General features: G+C 50.8%; 1 protein-coding gene across 1 annotated transcript; it reads right to left on the bottom strand.

The window, feature by feature from the left end:
* Nucleotides 1-3,851: 3,851 nt before the first annotated feature.
* Nucleotides 3,852-7,228, bottom strand: LOC130837970 (phospholipase A2 inhibitor and Ly6/PLAUR domain-containing protein-like). Its single transcript, XM_057710699.1, has 5 exons — nucleotides 7,159-7,228; nucleotides 5,969-6,085; nucleotides 4,570-4,722; nucleotides 4,190-4,333; nucleotides 3,852-3,997 (listed from the first exon to the last, which is right to left on the bottom strand). Exons 1-5 carry the CDS (start codon nucleotides 7,226-7,228, stop codon nucleotides 3,852-3,854), a joined length of 630 nt encoding a protein of 209 aa, XP_057566682.1.
* Between the last annotated feature and the right edge of the window lie 14,552 nt (nucleotides 7,229-21,780).

The following is a 21,780-nucleotide window of genomic DNA, read 5'->3' as shown; positions in this document are numbered from 1 at the left end:
GTTTGTTTTTGTGATATTGAGCTGGATAAACTGTTTATATATTTTGGAGATTAGTCCTTTGTCTGTTGATTCCTTTGGGAATTTTTTTTCCCATTCTGAGGGTTGTCTTTTTGTCTTGCTTATAGTTTCCTTTGCTGTGCAGAAGCTTTGAAGTGTCATTAGGTGCCACTTATTTATTTTTGTTTTTATTTCCATTATTCTAGGGGGTGAATCAGAAAAGATCTTGCTGTTATTTATGTCGAAGAGTGTTCTTCCTATGTTTTCCTCCAGGAGTTTTATAGTGTCTGGCCTTACATTTAGGTCTTTAATCCATTTGGAGTTTATTTTTGTGGATGGTGTTAGGAATTCTAATTTTGTTCTTTTGCATGTAGCTGTCCAGTTTTCCCAGCACCACTTATTGAAGAGGCTACCTTTTCTCCATTGTATATCCTTGCCTCCTTTGTCATAGATTAGTTGACCGTAGTTTATCTCTGGGCTTTCTATCCTGTTCCATTGATCTATATTTCTGTTGTTGTGCCAGGACCATACTGTCTTGATCACTGTAGCCTTGTAGTATAGCCTGAAGTCGGGAAGCCTGATTCCACCAACTCTGTCTTTCCTTCTCAAGATTGCTTTGGCTTTTCGGGGTCTTTTGTGTTTCCATACAAATCGTAAATGTCTTGTTCTAGTTCTGTGAAAAATGCCATTGGTCATTTGATCGGGATTGCATTGAATCTGTAAATTGCGTTCGGTAGAAGCTCAGGTTCTTGATGTCTCACCACAGAAAGAATTCAGTGAGAGACAAAGTGATAGGTAAGAAGTGTATTTAGGGATTTATTTTAGAGAGAAACACATTCCACAGACAGAGTGTGGGCCATCTCAGAAGGTGAGAAAGGCCTAGGGGTGGTTGCCTTTTAAATCATGACTTTGAAAGGGATTGAATCTTAGGCTCTGTGGAGGCAGCACGTTGCTCCTGAGGCATCTGTCTCTGGCAGCATCCAAGCAGAAATGACTGAGACTCCCTTGTGGACGGATCGCTGGCTGCCATCAGGGTGTGTTCCTGTGCACCTGCAGGCTGGAAGGCCCTTGAGGGCAGACATTCAAGGAAATGGATGGTGAATGTTGGCGTTGCCATCACCAGAGGCAGAGGAGGTGCACACGCCTCCTCACCTTAGCTGAGTTTCCTACTTGTCTGGATAATGACGGAGAGACTTGTGTCCATTGAGGTGGGGAACCATGGAGACAGGTGAAACAAGGGTGGGTTGGCTCGCGGTGCTGTTTGGAGCAGTGAATAAAAAAGTAGAAATTCCATTGTGTGTGTGTGTTCCTTGGGGGTTCACAGAGGGAAAGAAGGTGCTTTGGATGTTGACTAGAGCTGAAAGCGTAGGCTCCCAGGTCTGAGGGAGGAAGGGTCGAAGAGTAGGGACTCCTGGGTCCCCAGAGAGGAGAGACCGTGGGGGTCTGTGCAAGATAGAATGCCTTGGGCTGGATTGCAAGGACTTCATCTGAGTTTTTCCACCCTGGAGGGTGGGGTGGCCTAGTAACTGTCTAGGCCTGGGGCTGTGATGAGACACATCTCAGCCCTGGAACCAGCGTGGCCCATTCATGCCCCCCATCTGTTCAGCGTCTGTGCAGGCCTGCCCTTGGATTGTCGCTTCTCATTCTGACTCAAGAGGTGGACGGAGGACCTCTGGCTACTGGGACAGCTGCAAACATGATGGGGAGAGGCTTGACACATGCCAATGTGTTGGGACTTCCTCTCTTGCTGCCCTGGGGACCCTGCCCCTGCCACCACCACCACATCAAGAAGTGCAGGCTGGGGAATTCCTGGCTGGTGCTGTGGTTAAGACTCAGCGCTGCCACTGCCAGGTCCAGGGTTCAACCCCTGGTTGGGGAACTAAGATCCCTGAAGCCCCAAAGTGCGGCAAAAAGAAGGAAAAAAAAGAAAGAAAGAAAACAAGAAAAACAAGAAGTCCAGGCTAACTTCCTGGGTGATCAGAGACATATGGCCCCGTCAGCCCTGACACCCCAACCCTCTGAAAGAGAACCAACTAGCTGACCAGCAGCTGAACCCCGCAGAGACCAACAGAGCCATCACCCAGCTGAACTCAGACCAAATTGCCAACCCATAGAATGCGTTAAATACAAGGCAATTATTTTAAGCAACTGAGGCTTGGAAGGGCTTGGTATGTGGCAAAGGGTAACTGATACAGGCTTGTCCCCTCTCTCTGTGATGTGGTCTCTTTCTCTCCCTCAATGTGACTCAATGATTGAAATCTTCAGCTAGGACACTTTTTAGCTGCATGACTGCCAATGTGACATTCCGTCTCTGTGCCTCAGATTTTTCTGAAAACAGGGATGAGAATAATAGCGCCTATCCCATGGAGTAATCGTGAAGCCAAAATGAAAAACAGCCCCTAAGAGGTCATGGTGGCCATTCGTGCTGGGTGTGAAATGTGTCTGGCGGGCTTGGGTATTTGTGGGGCAATCGGGGACCCGAAGGCAGTACCTCCTCCCCTCCCCGTGGGGTTTCGTAGGGCCATGTGACCAGCTCCAGCTGGTGAGTTGTGTGAAGTCCCTTCTGGGTGGCAGCATTTCATCACCCATGTGAAACGGCCCTGGGCTCTCTGCTGTGCACAGAGACCAGCACTGTTCAACTTGGCGACTGCTCCACGATTCTGACGAGCAGAACGCCCTGTGGACGGTGCTAGACATGGAAGGTCAAGGATAAATCAACCTTTCCTGAATGGGTACTTCTGTAGCAACTACCACTCCTGTCCCTCCCGATGCAGGGGGTGTAGACGTGCCTGGTCCACTGATGTTGGCTTTGACCATATCATCTACCTTACTCTGCAGGACATGAGCACCCGCGACCTCGGCAGGGGCCCTTGGTGCACCTGGTTCCTGTGCCCCTGTGATGAGCCATGAGAAGGACATTAGCCAGGGAGCCACGGATCCCAGAAGAGTGTGGAACCCCATGGAGGACCGGAACCCCCCTCCCACACTGGAGCCAAACCCACCAAAGCACAGCCAGAAGCAGAGCCGCCCCGGCCACCTGCAGACCCTTGGAAAGGAGGATGATCATTGTTCCAAGTCTCAGTTTGGGGATGGTTTGTTATACGAGCATTCCTACAGCATGAATTGTCTACGACAACTCTGTTGCTTTTAACCACGGAGATTAGGGACTTGATGGCTACTGTAGCATAATCCAGGCTGTCCTGATTGATGCTAGGGTCGAGCACCTTGCCAACTCATGGCCACTCAGGAAGTGGCAGCTATTAGGATGATAACTATTTGGCCAGACACATTGTCCCAGGACCAAGGCTGTCTTTAAGGTGCTAGGCACTGTGCTCAGTGCTGTTTTCGTGTTTTTTCCTTTGACGCTTCAGACAGTCCTCTGCAGTTACAACTGTTAACATCCACACTTTACAAACATGGAAACTGAGGCAAAAAGAGGGAGAGATGAACCAGGAGAGGTGATCATGGACTCTGGAGTCTGACCCTCCCTAGCTCTTTGACCCAAGGCAAGTGACACCACAATCCGTGCCTCAGTTTTTTTCCTCTGTAAAATGGGGAGAATACTTTGGATTTCACGGACTTGTTGTGATTATGAAATCAGGTACCGCATGGAAAACACTTAGTGGGGGGACACGACAGGGTGTAATCCCTTAACAATAGGTAGAGTCTTCCCTCTCTCGCATCCAAAGAGGGGGTTCCCAAGGGTTGAGAGCCCTCCTTTTGCATCCCCCTCCCCGAAATGCATCACATCACAAGGACTCAGGCTTGCTCTGTTCACTTGTTTAATATATTGGCACATGGGAAGTTGTAGCTGAGAAGAAATGAAGACCAAACGTCACATAAGCCTCAGTCCTTTACTTAGCCTTGCCAGAAGGCTGGGAGTCTGGAGGACAGTTAGCCCGGGTGATGGTGTAGATGCGAGAGGCTGAGGGCACCAGGGTCCCAGGCTTGGTGTGGCAGGCATTCTCTGTAGCACAGCCCTGAGTAGCAAATATGGTACCTGTGGGGGGAGAGGGATGGCAGGGTCCAGTCAGCACCTCAAGCCCTCCCTCCTCATGAGCCAGGGGTCATCCCCCTGCCACCTCCTCACGCAGTTCTCTGGAGCCACTCTCTCCCCTAGAAGCTGGAAGTATGAGCCTCCAGTTCTGGGAGCCTCCCTGTCCCCTCCTCCAGAAATCCAGGTGCCGCTCACCCGTCTGCACTTTGCCAGTGAATGCAGCACAGCGGCTCTCCTTGCCAACACAGGGCACTTGCTGAGTCGAAGAGCATGTTTCCTTGAAGTGGGCGATGCAGGTAGGGCACTGGAGGCCATTCTCCGTCCGATTGTTCTGGGGAGCTGGGGAGGAGGGTGGAGTGTAAGGTATAAGGGAGCATAACCCCTTCCCAACCTCACAACGACCCAGAGGACAGCAGCAGCTAATGGACACTGCGTTTCAGAAGTGAGGAACCTGGGGCCCAGAGCAAGGAAGATGCTTGAGCAGTGTTACCACCCGGGTCAGTGGCGGGTGCTCACAGCAGGCTCTCGGGCCAGGCAGGAAGGGACTCTGGATGTGGGGCTGAGCGGGCACTCACCGGGCACGGGATCGCGGTTGCAGGCGTCGCCCTGGCAGCAGCGTGTGTTGGACACCGCGTAGTTCTCAGGGTCCATGGTGATGGAGAGGAATTCCGAGCTGCAGGCGCTGGACTTCATGCACCCCTTGTAGGTGTTCACCGACCGGTGTCCCTCTGCAGGATGGCACGATGCGGGGAGGGCTCAGGGCCCCTGGCCTGGACCCCAGCTCCTGGGTCTCTCCCAACCTTCCAGCTGCCGCCGCCTGCTGCTGTCTAGGGAGGTCTCTTCCAGCCCCTCAGATTCAGACCCCCTTATCTGCCTGGAGCATGGTGTGGACGGTTTATTAGGTCTGTCCCAGCCACAGCCTTCCTCCTCCCCACCGTATGGTGGTCTCTTCCAACCCTAGGGTTTCCCCTCTTCACCCCACAGAAGGGTGTGTGTTCCCAGCTTCCTCCCACTGCTGCGGGGTCCCATCTCCCTCCTGTGTAAGCCCGGGTGGTCTCTTCAAGGCTTTCACGACCTTCCCCCACCCGCCGACCCTTGCTAGGTGAGTGGGACAGCGTGCAATCTTCTATCCCACTTCCTCACACACCCCCTCCAGTCGGGGTGGTTCCTTCCTGCACTCAACCTGGGCCTCACCTCCTGTCACATCCTTCATTCATCCGCTGCTCTGCGCCCACCATCTTCCTTTACCTAAGGGTGTCTGGGTCTATTTCAGCCTTGAATGAACCCCCTGCCAGCAGTGGTTTCTTCCTTTGCCCCCCTTCTCCCCCATCCTCCCTCAGGTCTGCGACCGTCCCTTCCATTTTAAGTCCTGCCGCTCCTTCCTCATGTACTCATGTGTCTCCCCAGTGGCCCATCTCCATTTCTCTGCGATGATTTGCTCCATATCTTCCCTGTCCTTTCTGTCCATTTCTATCTCTCCCTCTACCCAAATATCACTTCTCTACCTCCTGTCAGCTGTGGTCTCTTCCAGCCCACATCCCTGAGGGATCCCTCCCTCCCCAAATGGTCAACCTGATCCCACTCCTTGCAGCCCACTCCATTCTCTTCCTTCTCCTCTACACCCGCCTCCCCCAGCCCCTTGCATATTAGATTTCCCCCTCTGGCAATTTCTCTCTGGTCCCCCCCCCCCAGCCCAACCCTGTGTGTTCCTTTCCCAATCCCCTCCTGCCTAAGAAAGTCTCTATATCTGCCCCTCCCTGCCCCCGATTGCCTCTTTGGAACCTCATTTTCAGAAATCCAGGAGAACAGTTGTTTCTGTCGTTCCCTCGGATTCTCTTTCCTGCATTCACCTCGAGACGTCCCTCTTTCCTGCCCCCTCACCATTTGAAGGTTCCTCCCAAGCTATCGTGGTATCTGGTACCCTGAAGGCACACCGCCCTCCCCAGAATCTGACAACACTCCCGGCCCTCTTACTTCTGCTGGTCTCAGCCACGGTGACCACGCAGGAGTCCTGGTCAGGGTCGCACGTCTGCACATTTCCACTGCACGTGAGTCCGGAGCCTGTACACACCTCACAGCTTAGTGGGTATCCTGCAGTGCAGAGAGCGGGGCTCTAGTCAAGGGTGCTGTGGTCTGCAGACCAAGACTTCCAAGCCCAGAGCGGGATGGGCAGTGATGGGTTGTGGGGTGGGGGTATGTGTCTGGGGGAGGAGGGACGGGTGTCCCCCTGAGCGTTCTTGGCTGGAGCATTGACTGCAGTCACGGGAACTGTCCGAAGCTCCTCCAGTAGGGATACTGTGCCTTCAGGGTTGGGAAGCCACTCCACCAGGGAGCAACTTTACCTAATTACAAGGCTAGGGACTTTGGACACTAGGGTCCTCTGAGAAAGCTTGCGGACAGGGAGGGGGCCTGGTGTAGGTTTCCATGGACTTCTGTGAAGCTTCAGGCCCAGCTGGTTCTCGGAACTGGAACCCTCTTCCTTGTAGGTCCCAGGCGTAGGTCTCACAGACAGCAGGAGCCCAGGCAGGGGGACCTGAGGCTGGGATCAGCATCCCAGGTCAAGAAGGGAGAGCGAGGACCAGGAGGGCAAGGTCATGGACTCCTTGGTCCTGAGACAGGAGGCAACTGGGTCCTGGGGAAAGTGGGTCTGGCTTGAACTCCTGCATCAAAGGGTGGAGGACACCGGGGATCCGAACTCCCTAGAGTCCTGGGAGAAAGGGAATCTCCCCTGCCCCTCCGTTGTTTTTTAAAACATTTCCCTTTCTAATCATACCCTCCTCTAATTTCTCACAATTCAGTTTTTGTTTTGTTTTGGCCACGCTGCTTGTCATGCAGGATGTTAGTTCCCCCACCAGGGATTGAAGGCATACCCCCGGTATTGGAAGCACAGAATCTTGAACACTGGCCCAGATGTCTTATTTTAAGACCCTTCCTTGGGGACAGGGGACACAGAGCCCATGAAACCGCTCCTTTATCCGGGATTCACACACACAGAAGATTTTGAGCTATTTATTCTTCCCTTGCGGCCCCAGGCCTTCTCTCCTTTAGCCTCTGCCTTCCCCATGAATCTGAATCCCCAGGACACCTGCTCTTTCCCCATCCTCGCTGCAGGACCTTGCTGAATGCTCTGAGGGTCCCAGGAGCCCAGGCCCCTCGTTCCTTACCTAGACCCAGGAGGGTGCAGAGCAGCGCAGAGGCCAGCAGGAAGGTCTGGGGTTTCATGCAAGTCCTCATGATGGATGAGCGAGTGACTCTGCAGTCCCAGGTCCCCAGGTCTTCTTATAGGAAGCTGAGGAGGGGCGGGTCTGGCCCCACCTTACCCTTAGGGTGAGAAAGAAGTGATGTCAGATCTGGGGCAGGTGTCTGCAGCTGTGGGTTGGGGAGGCAGAACCAGAATCTGAAAGGGATATGGGCCTCTTGTGCCCAGCCCCCTCTTCCATGGGGACTTGAGGAGTCTGGGCCTCCAGCCCTCTCCTCCATCAGGAGCCAGAAGGTGACTTGCCCATTTTCTCACGTTCCCACCACTTCCTACCCCCGTGCCCCGTTCTATTTTCTGGCCTGAAGCCCAAGATCAGAATCAGGTCTTTAGATTCCCTGTAGGGTAGAGCACCTGCTGGGACTGAGATACCCTTCCCACTCTTCCCGAGGAGGTGCCCGGCATGGGTGGGGCCCTAGCTGGTAGGGCCCAGCGTGGCCAGGCTTGTTCTGTGGGGGCATGCTTGGCTCCTACTCCCTTTTCTGCGTGTGGGCTATCTCCAGCTCTGACCCCACCCCAAGAGGCACTTCTGGTTTCTCAGGGACTGAACAGGGGGATGCTTGTAATAGGGCAGCGATGGGCATGGCACGAGACAGGTGCCCACAGGTCACATTGGAAACCTGAGGCGTGGTTGGAAGCACTGAAACCTGGGTATGTGTGTCTGGTTTCGGCATATGCATTGTGGGTTTTGTTGGTTTTTTAAGATTTATTTTTGCTGTGGATCACTTTTTTTAAAGTCTTTATTGACTTTGTTACAATATTGGTTTTGTTTTTTATGTTTTGGTATTTTGGCCCTGAGGCATGTGGGATCTTAGCTTCTTGACCAGGGATGAAACCCGCAGCCCCTGCTCTGGAAGGCAGTCCTAAACCAGTGGACATCCAGGGAAGTCGCCATTGTGTTTTATTCATTTCTTTACCCACTCTGTCCGCCTTAGGCATAAGCATGAGAGATCAGACATTGTGTGTGTGTGTGTGTGTGTGTGTGTGTGTGTCGGGGGCGTTGGGGGTGGGGGGGCATGGGCAGGGTAGCCAGTAAGCAGTGCAGGAGAGCCTATTGCGATAGGCTCCAGACTCCCTACAAATATGCACTCAGGTTTGCTGGCCTCTTGCTTTCCAGGCTTCAGCTGGGGAGTGAGGGTGACGAATTTCTTCTGGGGACCAATCCTGGAAGCGCCCCTTTTGCTTTGCGCCCAGAAAGCCTAGTGGGCAAGTCACCGGGAGGAGGGGCTGGAGAGTGGTTTGGCCGGTAGGAGGCAGGAAAGCTCGTTGCTAGGCAACGCAGTGCTGCTGGCCTTTTGCCAGAGAGATGCCCTGGTCTTGTGCAGTGTTTTCGCGACCTGCGGCGCGCTGCAGTTTGAAAGGCCCAAGCCTCGTGCATTTGCGCGCTGTTGCCCGCGTGGGGCACACCCCTGTGTGCGCCTTGAACTCAGACTCCCGTATCTTCTTGGTCTTGCGACGTCCCTGACGTTGACATGCCGGAGATCCGCCTCCGTCATGTGGTGTCCTGCAGGAGCCAGGACTCGGTGAGGGACTGTTGTGGGGTGGGGGGTGGGGTGGGTGGGCTGCGAGACGTAACGGAAGTCGTGAGGGGCGCTGCGAGAACTTTTGGAGTCTGAAAGGTGTTGAGCAATAATCAGTATCGCGGCTGCAAAGAAACTAGAGCTTCATTTGGAGCCTTAGGACCTGCAATTCGATACACACATGCCAGTCAAACTGAGTGTTGGGGGAGAGAGTCAGGGCTTATGAGGACAGAGGTCACCAGGTGTTTAAAGTTGCCTAGAGGGATTGTAATTGACTGTGATACATGTAAAATATTTGGCTTTCAAGAAGAGGCTGTTGTGAGTTACTTTCCGGAAAGGCCCCGATACGTATCTCGAGTTTCTGGGGGATGTTGTGGATGCCTGTGTTAATGCAAAGATCAGATTCCATCCGGGCTGAGACCTGCATGGTGACCATTCCTCAGTGGCCTCCCAGCTCCACTGTAGAGGGCCCTGTGAGCAATACCTACTTCCTTTTGATTTTCCTTTCATAAAAGGGACTTTGTGGAATTCTAAGGAGGGTGATGGGAGAATTACTCAGAGGCCATGAGGGAATTCTGGAGGCATGTGTTAGAGGACCTTCCGCAGAGAACAGGAGGGATGATAGGAGAGCTTCCTTGGAGGGACTGGAGGTGAATTTCCAGGGGAAAATGCTGTAGGGGACTCAAGGCAGAGTGTGTGGGGGGATGAATCAGAAAACTGAAATCTGGGGGATCTTAGATGGCTGGGGGAACTTAAAGGAATAATGTGAGAGCTGGGGACGTAGCTCTCATCTCTGGCCTCTAACTTTGCTTTTCCTACTCTTTTCTCCAGACCTACTGTGCAGAAAACCTTGTCAAGGCAGACACATACCGAAAATGGCAGGCAGGCAAGGCGGGCGAGAAGACCATCTCTGTGGTGCTCCAGGTGCTTCTACCCCTCCCCCCCCATCTCCTTCATAGGAGTCTGGAGACCCAGGGTGCAGCCTGTGCTCTGCAGTTAAGTGGCAGTGAGTTGAGGCACTTTCCCTTTGGGCGTCAGCTTCCTCAGCTGGAAATGAGCAGTGTGCCCCTGTGGCCCTTAGCCGAGGAGAAAGGTGATCCCGGGAGTGGGCCGGGGAAGGATGGGAATGTGGCCCACATTGGTTGCTGCTACTTTGAGGACCTCAGTTTCCTCAGCTGGAACAGAGTGCATCATTGCCACGTATCCTGTCTTCTAAAGTCACAGGGCTCTGGGCTGGGAGATGTCTCAGGTCATCTAAGCCAATCCAGCTCATTTTATTTAGTTTTCCTTTGTAAACTCTTTATTTATTTGGCTGGGCCAGGTCTCAGTTGTGGTATGTGGTCTCTTAGTTGCCGCATACGGGCTCTAGTTTCCTGACCAGGGATCGAAGCCCGGCCCCCTGCATTGGGAGCGTGGAGTCTTAACCACTGGAGCACCAGGGAAGTCCCCAGTTCACCTCATTTGCAAGGTGGGGAACCTGGGGCAAAGGGAAGCGCAAAGTGATGTGGCCAGTCTAGGTTTCTACGTGTGGAGTGCTGAGTGCTTTGGTTCATGCTCTGTGGAGTTGGAGGGCGGCCAAGGGGAGAGGGTATTTTCACCCAAGATGGTTACAGAATTCCAAACAGGCCGTTCCTGTCAGGCAGTAGAAACTGGTGGGAGAAGCGAGCTCCGTGTGCTGCCAAGCACCTGCTGTTTGCCAGGTGCCCGCCTGGGTGTTTGACCTGCGTGACCTGGCTGTTCATGGAGTCAGTGGATATAGGGACTGTTATCAGCACTAACCAATGGCCCTGCTGAGACTTGAACCCGTTGTGGGTGCTCGTAGCCACTTTGCCATGCTGCTTTGTGTTCCTGTGTTGGCTTTCTGCTTTTGGCCATATTCCTCGCTTCTGAGTGTAGAGGTGTTTGGGGACAAGGCTCCCCTGATTGTGTAAAACATATTATTGTCTCTCTCTTGCCCAGTGAACTGTCAGTGAAAAAGTTTGGGTTCACAGAAACTTTTGAGAAGTAGAGAGAAGGTGAGAATTGTCTTCCCAGGAAAAATACACAGACCCACAAGATTTTCGGAATGAATTGAGGAGTTTAAATATCTCCTAGGTCCCTAACATAGTAAGAATAATGAGTGCTGACATTGATTCAACCTTACAGTGCCCAGGAATTCCCTGGTGGTCCAGTGTTTGGCACACTGTGTTCCAAGGGCCTGGGTTCCATCCCTGATCAGGGAACTAACACCCCACAAGCCGCACAGTGTGGCAGGAAAAAAAAAAAGATTCCCATTGCTAGTCACCATTCTAAACACCTCACATGAGTTAAGTCATTGAATCCTCAAGGAAACCCCATGACCTCCGGTCTCTTATTATCCCCTTTTGCAGTGAAGAATTAGGCCTAGAGAGGTTTTGCAACTTGACTAGAGCCAGTGTTTTAAACTGATAAAGATACAGATTGCTGACCTGTTGGTTTTAGCACCTGGATTCTAATCTCCATCTCTCCCTCATCAGTCTGTGAGCTCAGGCAAGTACTTTCATTTTTCTGAACCTGTTTTCTCATCTACCCTTTGGGAATCATGTGATCTGATCTCAGGGTTTTGTGACAATCCCGTGACGTGATGTTTACCAAAGTGCCTGTCAGCAGGCAGGTGTTTGTGGAGAGGGAGGGATTCATGTGTCTATGAGTGGGCAGTGGTTCTGCTGGTCTTCTTTATGATCAGGAACAGCCTGTTTGGTCTGCACCCCCCTTTCAGTGGGAGCAAGAAGAGACAGGATACGGGGAGGGAGGGATTCAGAGGAGTCAGTGGAGGCACAGGACTGTTTGGCCTGGCAGAGCCAGGGGGATATTGCAAGTGCCAGCAAAATGGAAGCCCCGAGAAGGGGCAGCTTGAGAAGGTGATACATTGGTTGGAATGTCCAGGTTTGCTGTGACTTTGGGACATCCAAGGGATTGCGTCCAGGGGACAGCAAGGGATCGGACATGGAGCCAGAGACAGCTCTGTAGGAGTTGTCAGCACAGGGACCGGCCCTGGAGACTTGGGAGTGGATGAGTTCCTTTGTTCATTCATAGAAGCACCTTCTGTAGGCCCCGCACTGTTTAGGTCCTGGGGCATCGTGCAGTGCACAGCACAACAGACACATATGTCAGCTGGTGGAGCTTTCATGTCAGGGAGGAAAGACTGAGAAATCCATATGTGAAATGTGCGTCAGGTGTTGAGTACTGGGGAGGAGATTACATAGTGTAGAGGATGGAGGAATACCTCCAGTGGCAGAGGAGGCACTGGCAAGAGGTTTTTAGCTCAATAAGGAGGAGTGAGGGAAGGCCTCCCTGAGAAGCTGCCATTCAAGCAGAGTGAGCTCTGCAAATATGTGGGCAAGAAACAGACTCCAAGACAGGCTTGGAGCCTGGTGGGCTGGTGCCGTGCTGGTGCTGTTACCAAGTCCAAGCTTGCTGTGCTTGCTGCACAACAGGCCAGTAAATTGGAGATGAGGTGTTGAGGGAAGGAATATGACCTTATTCGGAAAGCTGGCTGACCAAGAAATTAGGCACTAAAGTCTCAAGAGTAACTGTCTTATCTGGGTTTGATGCCAGTATCATTTATAGAACAGAGAGGGGGCAGAGATGAGGAAGTAAAGGAAAAGGCCATAAGATTTGCAGATGTGGCCTGGAATGGCCAGGCTCGGGAAGGGGACGTGTTAATTTCTTCTTTCTTGCAACCTTCTGCAGGTGGACAGGGTGAGGATGTTTCCCTGAACCAAGGTGTTTGGGTTTAATATTCAGGCAGAGGGGCAGGGTTCTCCTAGGCAGGTTATTATATATAGACAGTATCCTTTTAGTGACCCAAAGCAACGGGAAGCAAAGCTTAAAGTAAAAGAAACAGATCCAACATGTAGTCAGATATATCTCTTCTGTGTTCCAGTGTCTGCCTGATGCCTAGCGGGCTGGAGGGCCAGCAAGCCCTGTGTGTAGGTGGAGCGGAGTTGATGGGGAGAGAGAAAAGGGGTGCTGGGGTGGGAGTAGAGAGCCCCCAACCCACATGAGGCCTGAAAACCATGGTAAGGATTTAAACCTTTCCTCTGCCTGAGATGGGCGCCATGGAAGGCCTCTGAGCAGAGGAGGAACAGAAGCTGACTTTGGTTTTCACAGCATCTCCTGTGAGGTTTGCAGGTTCAGAAGAAACTGCAGGGGGAACGTGCAGGAGCAGGCAGCAGTGCAGCAGCAGTTGTTAATTTATGTCGCGCTGGAGACCCTTTAGAACATCTCCTGACACTTGTCAGTTGCCAGTAGCCGGGCTGACTCCAAACTCCCCGAATGCTAATTTTGGTTCTTTTGAAGCAAATAAGTGAATAAGGGGACCCTTCAGGACACCAAGACACGTAGACTGCTCTGTGGGTTTTCCTGCTACTCAGTATTTTGTCCCTGAAATAATATGTCACCACATCTGTGTGTCGCCGTGTGGGGCTCAGCCCTCTGCTCCTCACAGCCCCACATGCCTCTTTTGTTTTTGGTGCTGAATGAGGCTCCGTGGCCAACCCGTCACCTGCTCCCAGGAGGACAGTTCCAGCCTCTTTGCTCAGGGCCCCTGGGCCGGATGGGGCGGGCTGGGCTGCAGCCCAGGTGTACCTCCCGTCGCCCCCGAGGTGCCTTCTTTAAAAGGAATGTTCAGTAGCAAGGTGGACACATTCTGTTTCTGCTTTTTGGGGGTTTTCTCGTCACTCGATTTGCCGTTGTGGTGTCGTTCAATTTTTTACCTACTCTGACATGACATGTGTGTTGTGTACAGCAAAGCACACAGTGCAGGGCAGCCCGCGTACTCTGTACCCAGATGGAGGAACAGCACCCGCGTCCCTCCCCACCCCCCATGTCCCCTGTGCTCCTTCCTGTCACTGCCCCCCACAGGGGTAACCGTGGCCCTGATTTTTAACAGCTTCAGTTAGCTCTGCCTGCTTTTGAATTGTATGGAAATGCAATCACACAGTGTGTAGCACCTTCTCCTCTGGCTGCCCTGTTCTTTCCCCGCATTGTTTGCGAGATTCTTGTCTTTAGTTTCACCCTCCTTGCTGGATGTGGGTATAGAGGGCTCCTTCTCGTTTCTGCACAGTGTTCCACTGTTGGAGACCACCAGTGTGGTTTCATTAAGTTTAGTTTTCAAATGGGTGTGGTATGCATATGGTGCGTAACTCAGAAGGCACACAGGGAGGGTGTACCCTGAGGAGGACATCCTCGTGGCCACCTGCTTGCATCCCCTCCTGCCCCTCCCCTGATTTCTGCTTCCCAGGGCTTCCGTCCTGTGGCCACCACTGTGCACAGTTTCTCATATGCCTGCCTGGGTCACTCTGTCCCCACCTCCCCCGCCCCTTTTGAAAGGTACAGAGAATGTACAGGATCCTCCCTTGCTTTTTGCCAAGAAACTGCATCTTAGAGATCTGTTGTCATGGCAGCAAGTTCTACTTTATTCTTTTTTTTTTTTTTTTTTTTTTATTTATTGGCTGTGTTGGGTCTTCATTGCTGCACACGGGCTTTCACTGGTTGCTGAGAACGGGGGCTACTCTTCCTTGTGGTGCGCAGGCTCCTCGTTGTAGTGGTGTGTCTTGTTTTGGAGCTCGGGCTCTAGGCCATGGCCTTCAATAGTTGCGGCACATGGGCTCAATAGTTGTGGCTCATGGGCTCTAGAGCCCAGGCTCAGTAGTTGTGGCGCTCAGGCTTAGTTGCTCTGTGGCACGTGGGATCTTCCCAGGGCAGGGATCGAACCCGTGTCCCCTGCACTGGCGGGCAGATTCTTTACCACTGTGCCACCTGGGAAGTCCTACTTTATTATTTTAAGTGGTGCATGGCATTGCCTTTCATGGATGTGGAAGAGGCTGCTTTTTTTTTTAAATTTTTTTCTATTTTTTTAATAAATTTATTTATTTATTTAATTTATTGGCTGCATTGGGTCTTCGTTGATGCACACAGGCTTTCTCTACCTGCTGAGAGGGGCTGCTGCTCTTCACTGTGGTGCACAGGCTCCTCACTGTAGTGGCTTCTCTTGTTGCGGCGCTCGGGCTCTGGGTATGGGGGCTTCAGTAGTTGCAGCACACATGCTCAGTGGCTATGACTCATGGTCTTAGTTGGTCCGTGGCATGTGGGATCTCTCTGGAGCAGGGCTCGAACCCGTGTGCCCTGTATGGGCAGGCGGATTCTTAACCACTGCGCCACCTAGGAAATCCTTGTTTTCTTTTTTAATTTTTATTTTATATTGAAGTAGAGTTGATTAACAATGTTGTGTTAGTTTCAGGTGCACAGCCAAATGTTTCAGTTATACAAATACATGTACCTATTCTTCATATTCTTTTCCCAATAGGTTATTACAGAATACTGAGTGGTGTTGCCTGTGCTATCCATTAGGTCCTCGTTGGTCATCTGTTTAAACATAGCAGTGGGTACACATCAATCCCAAATTCCCAATGTATTCCTCCCCCCGGTAACCAGAAGTTCATTCACGAAGTCTGTGAGTCTCTTTCTGTGTTGTGTATAAGTTCATTTGTATCATGTTTTTTTTTTACATTGGGCATGTAAGCAATATCATATACTATAAGTCTTGGAAGAGTTTTTTTTAATAAGCTGTCTCAGGGACTTTGCAAACCTCCCCTGTCTCATTTCTTCCGCTGGTGAATTCTGTCTTCCTGGGAAAGGTGCACACAGACCTGGGCCACAGATGAGTCATCTTGTGCTTAAGCTTTTCTCCCAACAGCTAATACTGAACACTCTCTTCTTTTTTCTTGAGATAGAATTCATGTAACATGAAGTTCATTAGTGGAACCATTTAAAGTGTACACCTCAGGGGTTTTAGTATACTGACAGTGTGCTGAATTCATTACTGCTGTCTAATCCAGAACACTAAGTTCATCATCGCTCTAAAAAGAAACCTGAAACCACAAAGTGCTCACTCCCTGTTCCCCTCTCTCCTCGTTGCCCCTGGCAACCACTGATGTACTTTTTTTTAAAATAGGGAGTTCAGTTGTTTATTTTTTAAATTTTTTGTTTCTTTTATTTTTAACGCAACTGAATTTACTGAATTTTTTAAAAATGAATTTATTTATTTCTTGGCTGCATTGGGTCTCGTTGCTGCACCTAGGCTTTCCCTAGTTATGGTGAGCAGGGGCTACTCTTCATTGCGGTGCACAGGCTTCTCCTTGTGGTGGCTCCTCTTGTTGCAGAGCATGGCTTCTCTAGGCGCGAAGGCTTCAGTAGTTGTGGCTTGAGGGCTCCCTAGTTGTGGCTCATGGGCTTAGTTGCTCCTTGGCGTGTGGGACCTTTGTGGACCCCGGATCGAACCCGTGTCCCCTGCATTGGCAGGCGGATTCTTAAGCCCCGCGCCACCAGAGAAGTCCCTAATGTACTCAATTAATCTGCATTTAACACTGCTGGTGTACATGTAAATCAACATGATATTGACCTTTTTAATCTGTAAATCTTCAAGATTAAAAATGTATCATTATTGTAGTTTAAGCTTTTTTTCCCAATTCCTTAAGACTGAAGTGTAGTTGATTTACAGGGTCGTATTAGTTTCAGTTTTTTTTTCAGATTCCCTTCCCTTACAGGTTATTACAAAATATGCAGTATAGTTCCCTCAGCAATACAGCAGGTCCTTGTTGGTTATCTACTGTATATACACTAGTGTGTGTTTGTACCGCTGTTGTACTTTTTGTGACTGTGGATTTGTCTGTCCTGGACATTTCATGTAAATAAGATCATACAATATGTGGCCTTTTGTGTCTGGCTCCTTTCACTCACCATCATGTTTTCACAATTCTTCCATGTCATAGCTTGGATCAGTGCTTCATTTTTTTTTACAGCTAAATACTGTTCCATTGTAGGAAATTTCATTCATTATGTATGCATTCATAAACTGATGGACATTTGGGTTGTTTCCATGTTTTGATCAGTCATTTTTTACTTATGAAAAAGAAGAAAGACAAGGGAGTGTATGCGTGTGTTTAAAGTAGAAGTGGTCATGTATGAAATCAGAACCATTCATTAAAATATAAATATACACATCCTGCTAAATAGAGGGCCCCCTGCTTTATAATGTGGGAGAGGCAGAGATGTTGAGCCTTTTGGTTTTGTTTGTTTGTTTGTTTTGGCCGTGCCCTGAGGCAGGCGGAAGCTTAGTTCTCCAGCCAGGGATACAGCCTGTGCCCCCTGCAGTGGAAGCTCGGCGTCCTAAGCCCTGGACCACCAGGGAAGTCCTGAGATGTTGAGTTTTACCTCAAGGATTGAAACTGGGGAGTTGGGAAGCAGTGTTGGCTTGTCGTCAGGCACTTGAGTCTGAGTTTCTGTTCCAGTCACTCGCTGTGTGTGACACGGGAGTGTTTTATTTACCTGTCTGAGCCTCAGTTTCCCCATCTGTGAAGCCGGGAGAGTTAGTGACCCTTCCTTCCAAGGTGGTTGTGAGGCTTCAGGGGGGCCTGGCCCAGGGAGAGCTTAGCTAAGTGTGTAGACCGAATAATGGCCCCCGAATAGATATGCACGTCCCCATCCCAGAACCTGTGAGTGTGTCCTTTACTGGGCGAAAGGGACTTTGTGGATGGGATGAGCTGAGGATCTTGAGATGGTGAGACTGGCCTGGGTGATTTGGGGCTGGGGGTGGGTGTGCAGTGGATTCACAAGGGTCCTTGTGAGGGAAGGAGGGAGGCAGGAGAACCAGAGTCCGAGGAGATGTGATGCCGGAAGCAGAGGTGGGAGCGATGGCACGGCTGGCTCTGAGGATGGAGGAAGGGGCCCCAGGCGAGGAGTGCAGGGGCTCTAGAAGCTGGTCACCAGACAAGGAAAGGATTCTCGCGCAGAACCTGTAGAAGGAATGCAGCCCAGCCCTGCTGACACCTGGATTTTAGCCCAGCCAGCCTGCCTGGGCGCCAGCTGTGTGACCTCGGGGAAGTGACACAGCCGCTTCCTGCCTCCAATTGCTCTCGTGTGCATTGGAGATAAGAATAGCTTCTGTCTCACAGAGCTGTTGGGGTGAGAGAAAATGCAGGTATTACGGGTCTGCCACGTTGTGAGCACGTAGATGACCCCGTGTGACTGTGGGTTGCGGTGCTTAGTGTTGTGTGTCATCCTGACTCCCTTGGGAAGGAGGGTGATTATGAGAACTTTCCCTTTCACACCTGAGGAAACTGCCGCTCGGAGCGGTTGTCCGTCACCCGGGGCTGCACAGCTTGGAAGAGGCAGGGCTGGATTTGAAATCAGGCCGGCCTCCCCGCAAACCAGGCTGTTTCCTCCCCTCTCGGGATGTTCCTGCCTGTGGGAGTGTGCAGGCAGTGTCCGGGCCACCTCCCAGCTGGGAGGTGACAGGACACATCAGACCATGAGATGCTGCTGGCAGCGTAGGGTGGCAGACTGGGTACCTTTGGCGGTGGTAATAACGTGTCCTCCTAGGGGCCAAATGAAAGAGCCGCAAAGTGGAAGCAGGAGGCTTGCGTCCGTCTGTTATTTCTGCCTAGAATGCTTTTCTCCCAGATCTTCCCATGAGTGGCTCCTAGTTGTCACTCAGGTCTCAGCTCCCCTGTCCCCTGAGAGAGGCCTTCCCTGACCACTGTAACCAGCGTAGCTCACACCCCAACCCGGCTTATTCATCTCAGCTTGTTACTGTTCCTTGTAGCAGGGATTACCATAGAAAGTTACCTTATTTGTGTATTTACCTAATTGTTGGCTACTCTCCCCGTATCTGTCCTGTTCTCTGCTGCACCCCCAGCACCTAGAATAGTGCTTGACTCATGGAAGGTGCTTAGTCAGTATTTCGTTGGTTCATCAGTGGCAGAGCTCGGGCTGGCATTAGGGCGTCGGCCTGTTGCCACAAGACAGGGAGGAGGTGTGAGATGAGGGGAAACAAGCACCTCGTGGGAGAGAAAGCCCGTCCGAGGTCAGCGGACCTGGGGAGCAAGGTCGCCTTTGCCACGGTGACTCCGGGTGACTTGGGCCAGTGCCTTCTTTTCCCACCTGTGCAACAAAAGGGCTGGACAAGAACCATAAACACTTGTGAGATGCTATTTGCTGTGAGAGCCAAACACAAGGGAGTCTGAGGGGCAGGGAGTTGAGGGGCAGTTCCCCCATGTGTACCTTGAACTCCCACCGCTGGCCCAATGTGTCCCATCACAGTTTAGACGGGCAAGATGGGGAACAGCATTGGGCTCTATACCAAATGGCTCCAAGCATTGTCCTCAAAGCTCTTTTGGCCTCAGCAGACTGTCCCTCACCCATATGTGTAATAGCCGGTTCGACGCTGTCTCCCTCCGAAATGCAGGTCTGTTCTCTCCATCAAGCCCGCCTACCACGTGCAGGAGCAGGAGACGTGTAGAGCAGCGCTGTCTAGTAGAAACAGAATAGAGCCACAAGGGTTGTTTCCAGTTTTCTAACATCCACATGGTAAAAGGAAAAGGAAACAGATGAAACTAATTCTAATTCGATGTCTTCCTTCTATATATCCAAAATATTATCATTTCAACATGTAATCCTTATAGGAAAGTATTAATGAGATATTTCATGTCCCTTTTCATGCTAAGTCTCTGAAATGTGGTTTACATTTCTCACAACACTTCCCAATGCAGATGATACGTTTTCTTTTTCTTTTTTTTTAAGTATTTATGTATTTATTTGTTGGCTGTGTTGGGTCTTTGTTGCTGCACATGGGCTTTCTCTAGGCTGCTACTCTTCATTGTGGTGCGCGGGCTCCTCATTGTGGTGGCTTGTCTTGTTGCGGACCACGGGCTCTAGGTTCATGAGCTTCACTAGTTGTGGCACACAGGCTCATTAGTTGTGGCGCACGGGCTTATTTGCTCCTTGGCATGTGGAATCCTCCTGGAGCAGGGATGGAACCTGTGTCCCCTACATTGGCAGGCAGATTCTAAACCATTGCGCCACCTAGAAAGTCCCCAGATGATACATTCTCATGAAACACTTGACCTCTATTCAGAGTTCAGAAAACTCATGTTTGGAGAAGTCAATATATCCAAGTCATCCCATCATATTGAATAATTTCCCATTAAGTGAGATGAGTAGCAATTTGTAAATTAGACGTCACTAAAATGTAAACTACACTTTCCCAGTTGCACCAGCTGCACGTGCTGAGTAGCCAGGGCTAGAACACTTCCCGGTATCACAGGGCATTCTGTTCTCATTGCTGTGGGGTCAGACAGCCCTTTGACTGACCGTGGGGGTGACCTTGGATAAGTCACTCAGCAAATGGCACCTAGCTCACAGGGTTTTATGAGAATTCAGTGTGTGCATGTGTGTACACGCATCCTGTCTCTGCACAGCAATGAGCTTGCAGCCCCTCCTAGAAGCTGGCACACTGGGAACTCAAAGGTCCATCTCAACCCCATGCCTTTGCTCAGAGTGCCCTCCTGTGTTTCTGCCACTTTGCCACCATCTCTGACTTGGTCCTGTCTGACATCTCTGCTCTGCGCTTCTCTGTTCCACATTCTCTCTGCCCTCATGCCAGTGGGAATCGTGCCTGAGATCAGATCTGAGAAAGCAAGACCCACCTTTGTTTTCATGTGTCTCTGTCGCTCCTGGAGTGTACTGATTGTGCCTGTGTAGTTGTGTATCGGTGCTCTTGGGTGTCACGACTCTGTACCGTGGTTACCTTTTTTTTTTTCTTGTAGGTAAGAAGTTTATTTAGAGATTTATTTAGAGAGAAACACACTCCGCAGACAGTGTGGGCCATCTCAGAAGGTGAGAAAGGCACCAGGGTATGGGGCTTTTCAGTCCTTTCAAGGGTGGGTAATTTGATAGGCTAATGAGTGGGCGGAGTGTTCCAGAATGGGGCTACCACCCACTTTTGGATCCTCTTGTCAGCCTTGGACTAGTCATGGCGCTTGGAAGTTGACGTGTCCGCCATTTTGGACCCATTTGGGTGTGATCCGTGTATGTTGTGTCCTCGGGCTATGTCATTGTTTCCGGGTGCCATGTCCCCTTCCCTCCTGTTTCATCCCCCCTCAGAGATTTTACTGCCATATTCGTATGAGAAGCAGAAGGGCATTGGTCCATCTTCTGTAGCTGCTTCAAGGTTGAGTAGGGGCGTTGACCCTGCCTGTCAGAGAGTAAAACTCTCTGGTTGCCTGATCTAGGGCCCCCAGGGGCAGGACAGCTCCTTGTTTTAAGTTGCTATGGGCTGGAATCCTCGAATAGCCATCAATTTGTTGTGGAGCTGTTGTAAGTGCTCCATAGCTTTTCTATGAACCTCCTTGATGATGAAGCACTTTTTTAAAGAGGTGGCCAGAGTACAAAATATCTATAAATGACCGAAGACTTAAATGGCATGGCTAAACATCAGATTACAGTGTAATTGATAAAGAAACTTGGTTACAAGAATCAGAATCACAAATGATCACATTTAACATAAATATTTCTACTTAAATACTTCTCTCTAATCTACCTCCGGGGCCCTGGTCACTGCTATTCGCCCTGCCCTTAGATCTTATACACATGCTATTCCCCAGTGGGGTTTAAGAATGGGTCATGTCGGCAAATTGAATGCAGACTGACAGGGTACATATAAACAATGCAAAAGGTATTTCTCTACTGAGGGAGAGAGTCCTCTCGGTGCCTCTGAGTTTAGGGGGTACTGCTTTTTGCAGGGATATTCCTGCCCAGGTCTTAACTTAATAGCCACGGGCGAGATGTCTTTGGCCAAGCCTGGACTCTCAATATTCCACACTCCAGGGTCACTAAGGCTTCTGTCTCAGCTTCAGATTCAATCTGTTCCTTTCCGCTTTCTGTTAGAACCATAGGGGGGTTCCGTTGCCCCTCGAGAAACAGAGTGCCCCTACCTTGGTTAATAAATCCCTTCCTTTTAAAGGGATGTGCGAGTCAGGCACAAACAGAAGGGAATGTGCAGATGGCTGGCCGTTGACCTTGCACACAAGGGGCTCCAGGAACGTGTGCCCTTGGGTCTTCCCTGACAACCCCGTTATGTATTTGTTATGATTGCTAAGGTTTCCCACCCTTTGGGTTCAGACCGAGAAGACTGCACCAGTATCTATAAG

Source organism: Hippopotamus amphibius, chromosome 16, assembly GCF_030028045.1.
Source record: "Hippopotamus amphibius kiboko isolate mHipAmp2 chromosome 16, mHipAmp2.hap2, whole genome shotgun sequence".
Lineage (NCBI taxonomy): Eukaryota > Metazoa > Chordata > Mammalia > Artiodactyla > Hippopotamidae > Hippopotamus > Hippopotamus amphibius.
This window is presented reverse-complemented; position numbering and strand designations above follow the sequence as displayed.

What these genes read in the sequence shown, in the direction of transcription:
- LOC130837970 (XM_057710699.1), bottom strand. Translation starts at nt 7,228, where the DNA reads ATGAGGACTTGCATGAAACCCCAGACCTTCCTGCTGGCCTCTGCGCTG. An exon ending in CTGCACCCTCCTGGGTCTAG is followed by an intron (nt 6,086 to 7,158) that starts GTAAGGAACGAG and finishes TCTGCACTGCAG; the next exon opens with GATACCCACTAAGCTGTGAG. An exon ending in CACTGGCAAAGTGCAGACGG is followed by an intron (nt 3,998 to 4,189) that starts GTGAGCGGCACC and finishes CTCCCCCCACAG; the next exon opens with GTACCATATTTGCTACTCAG.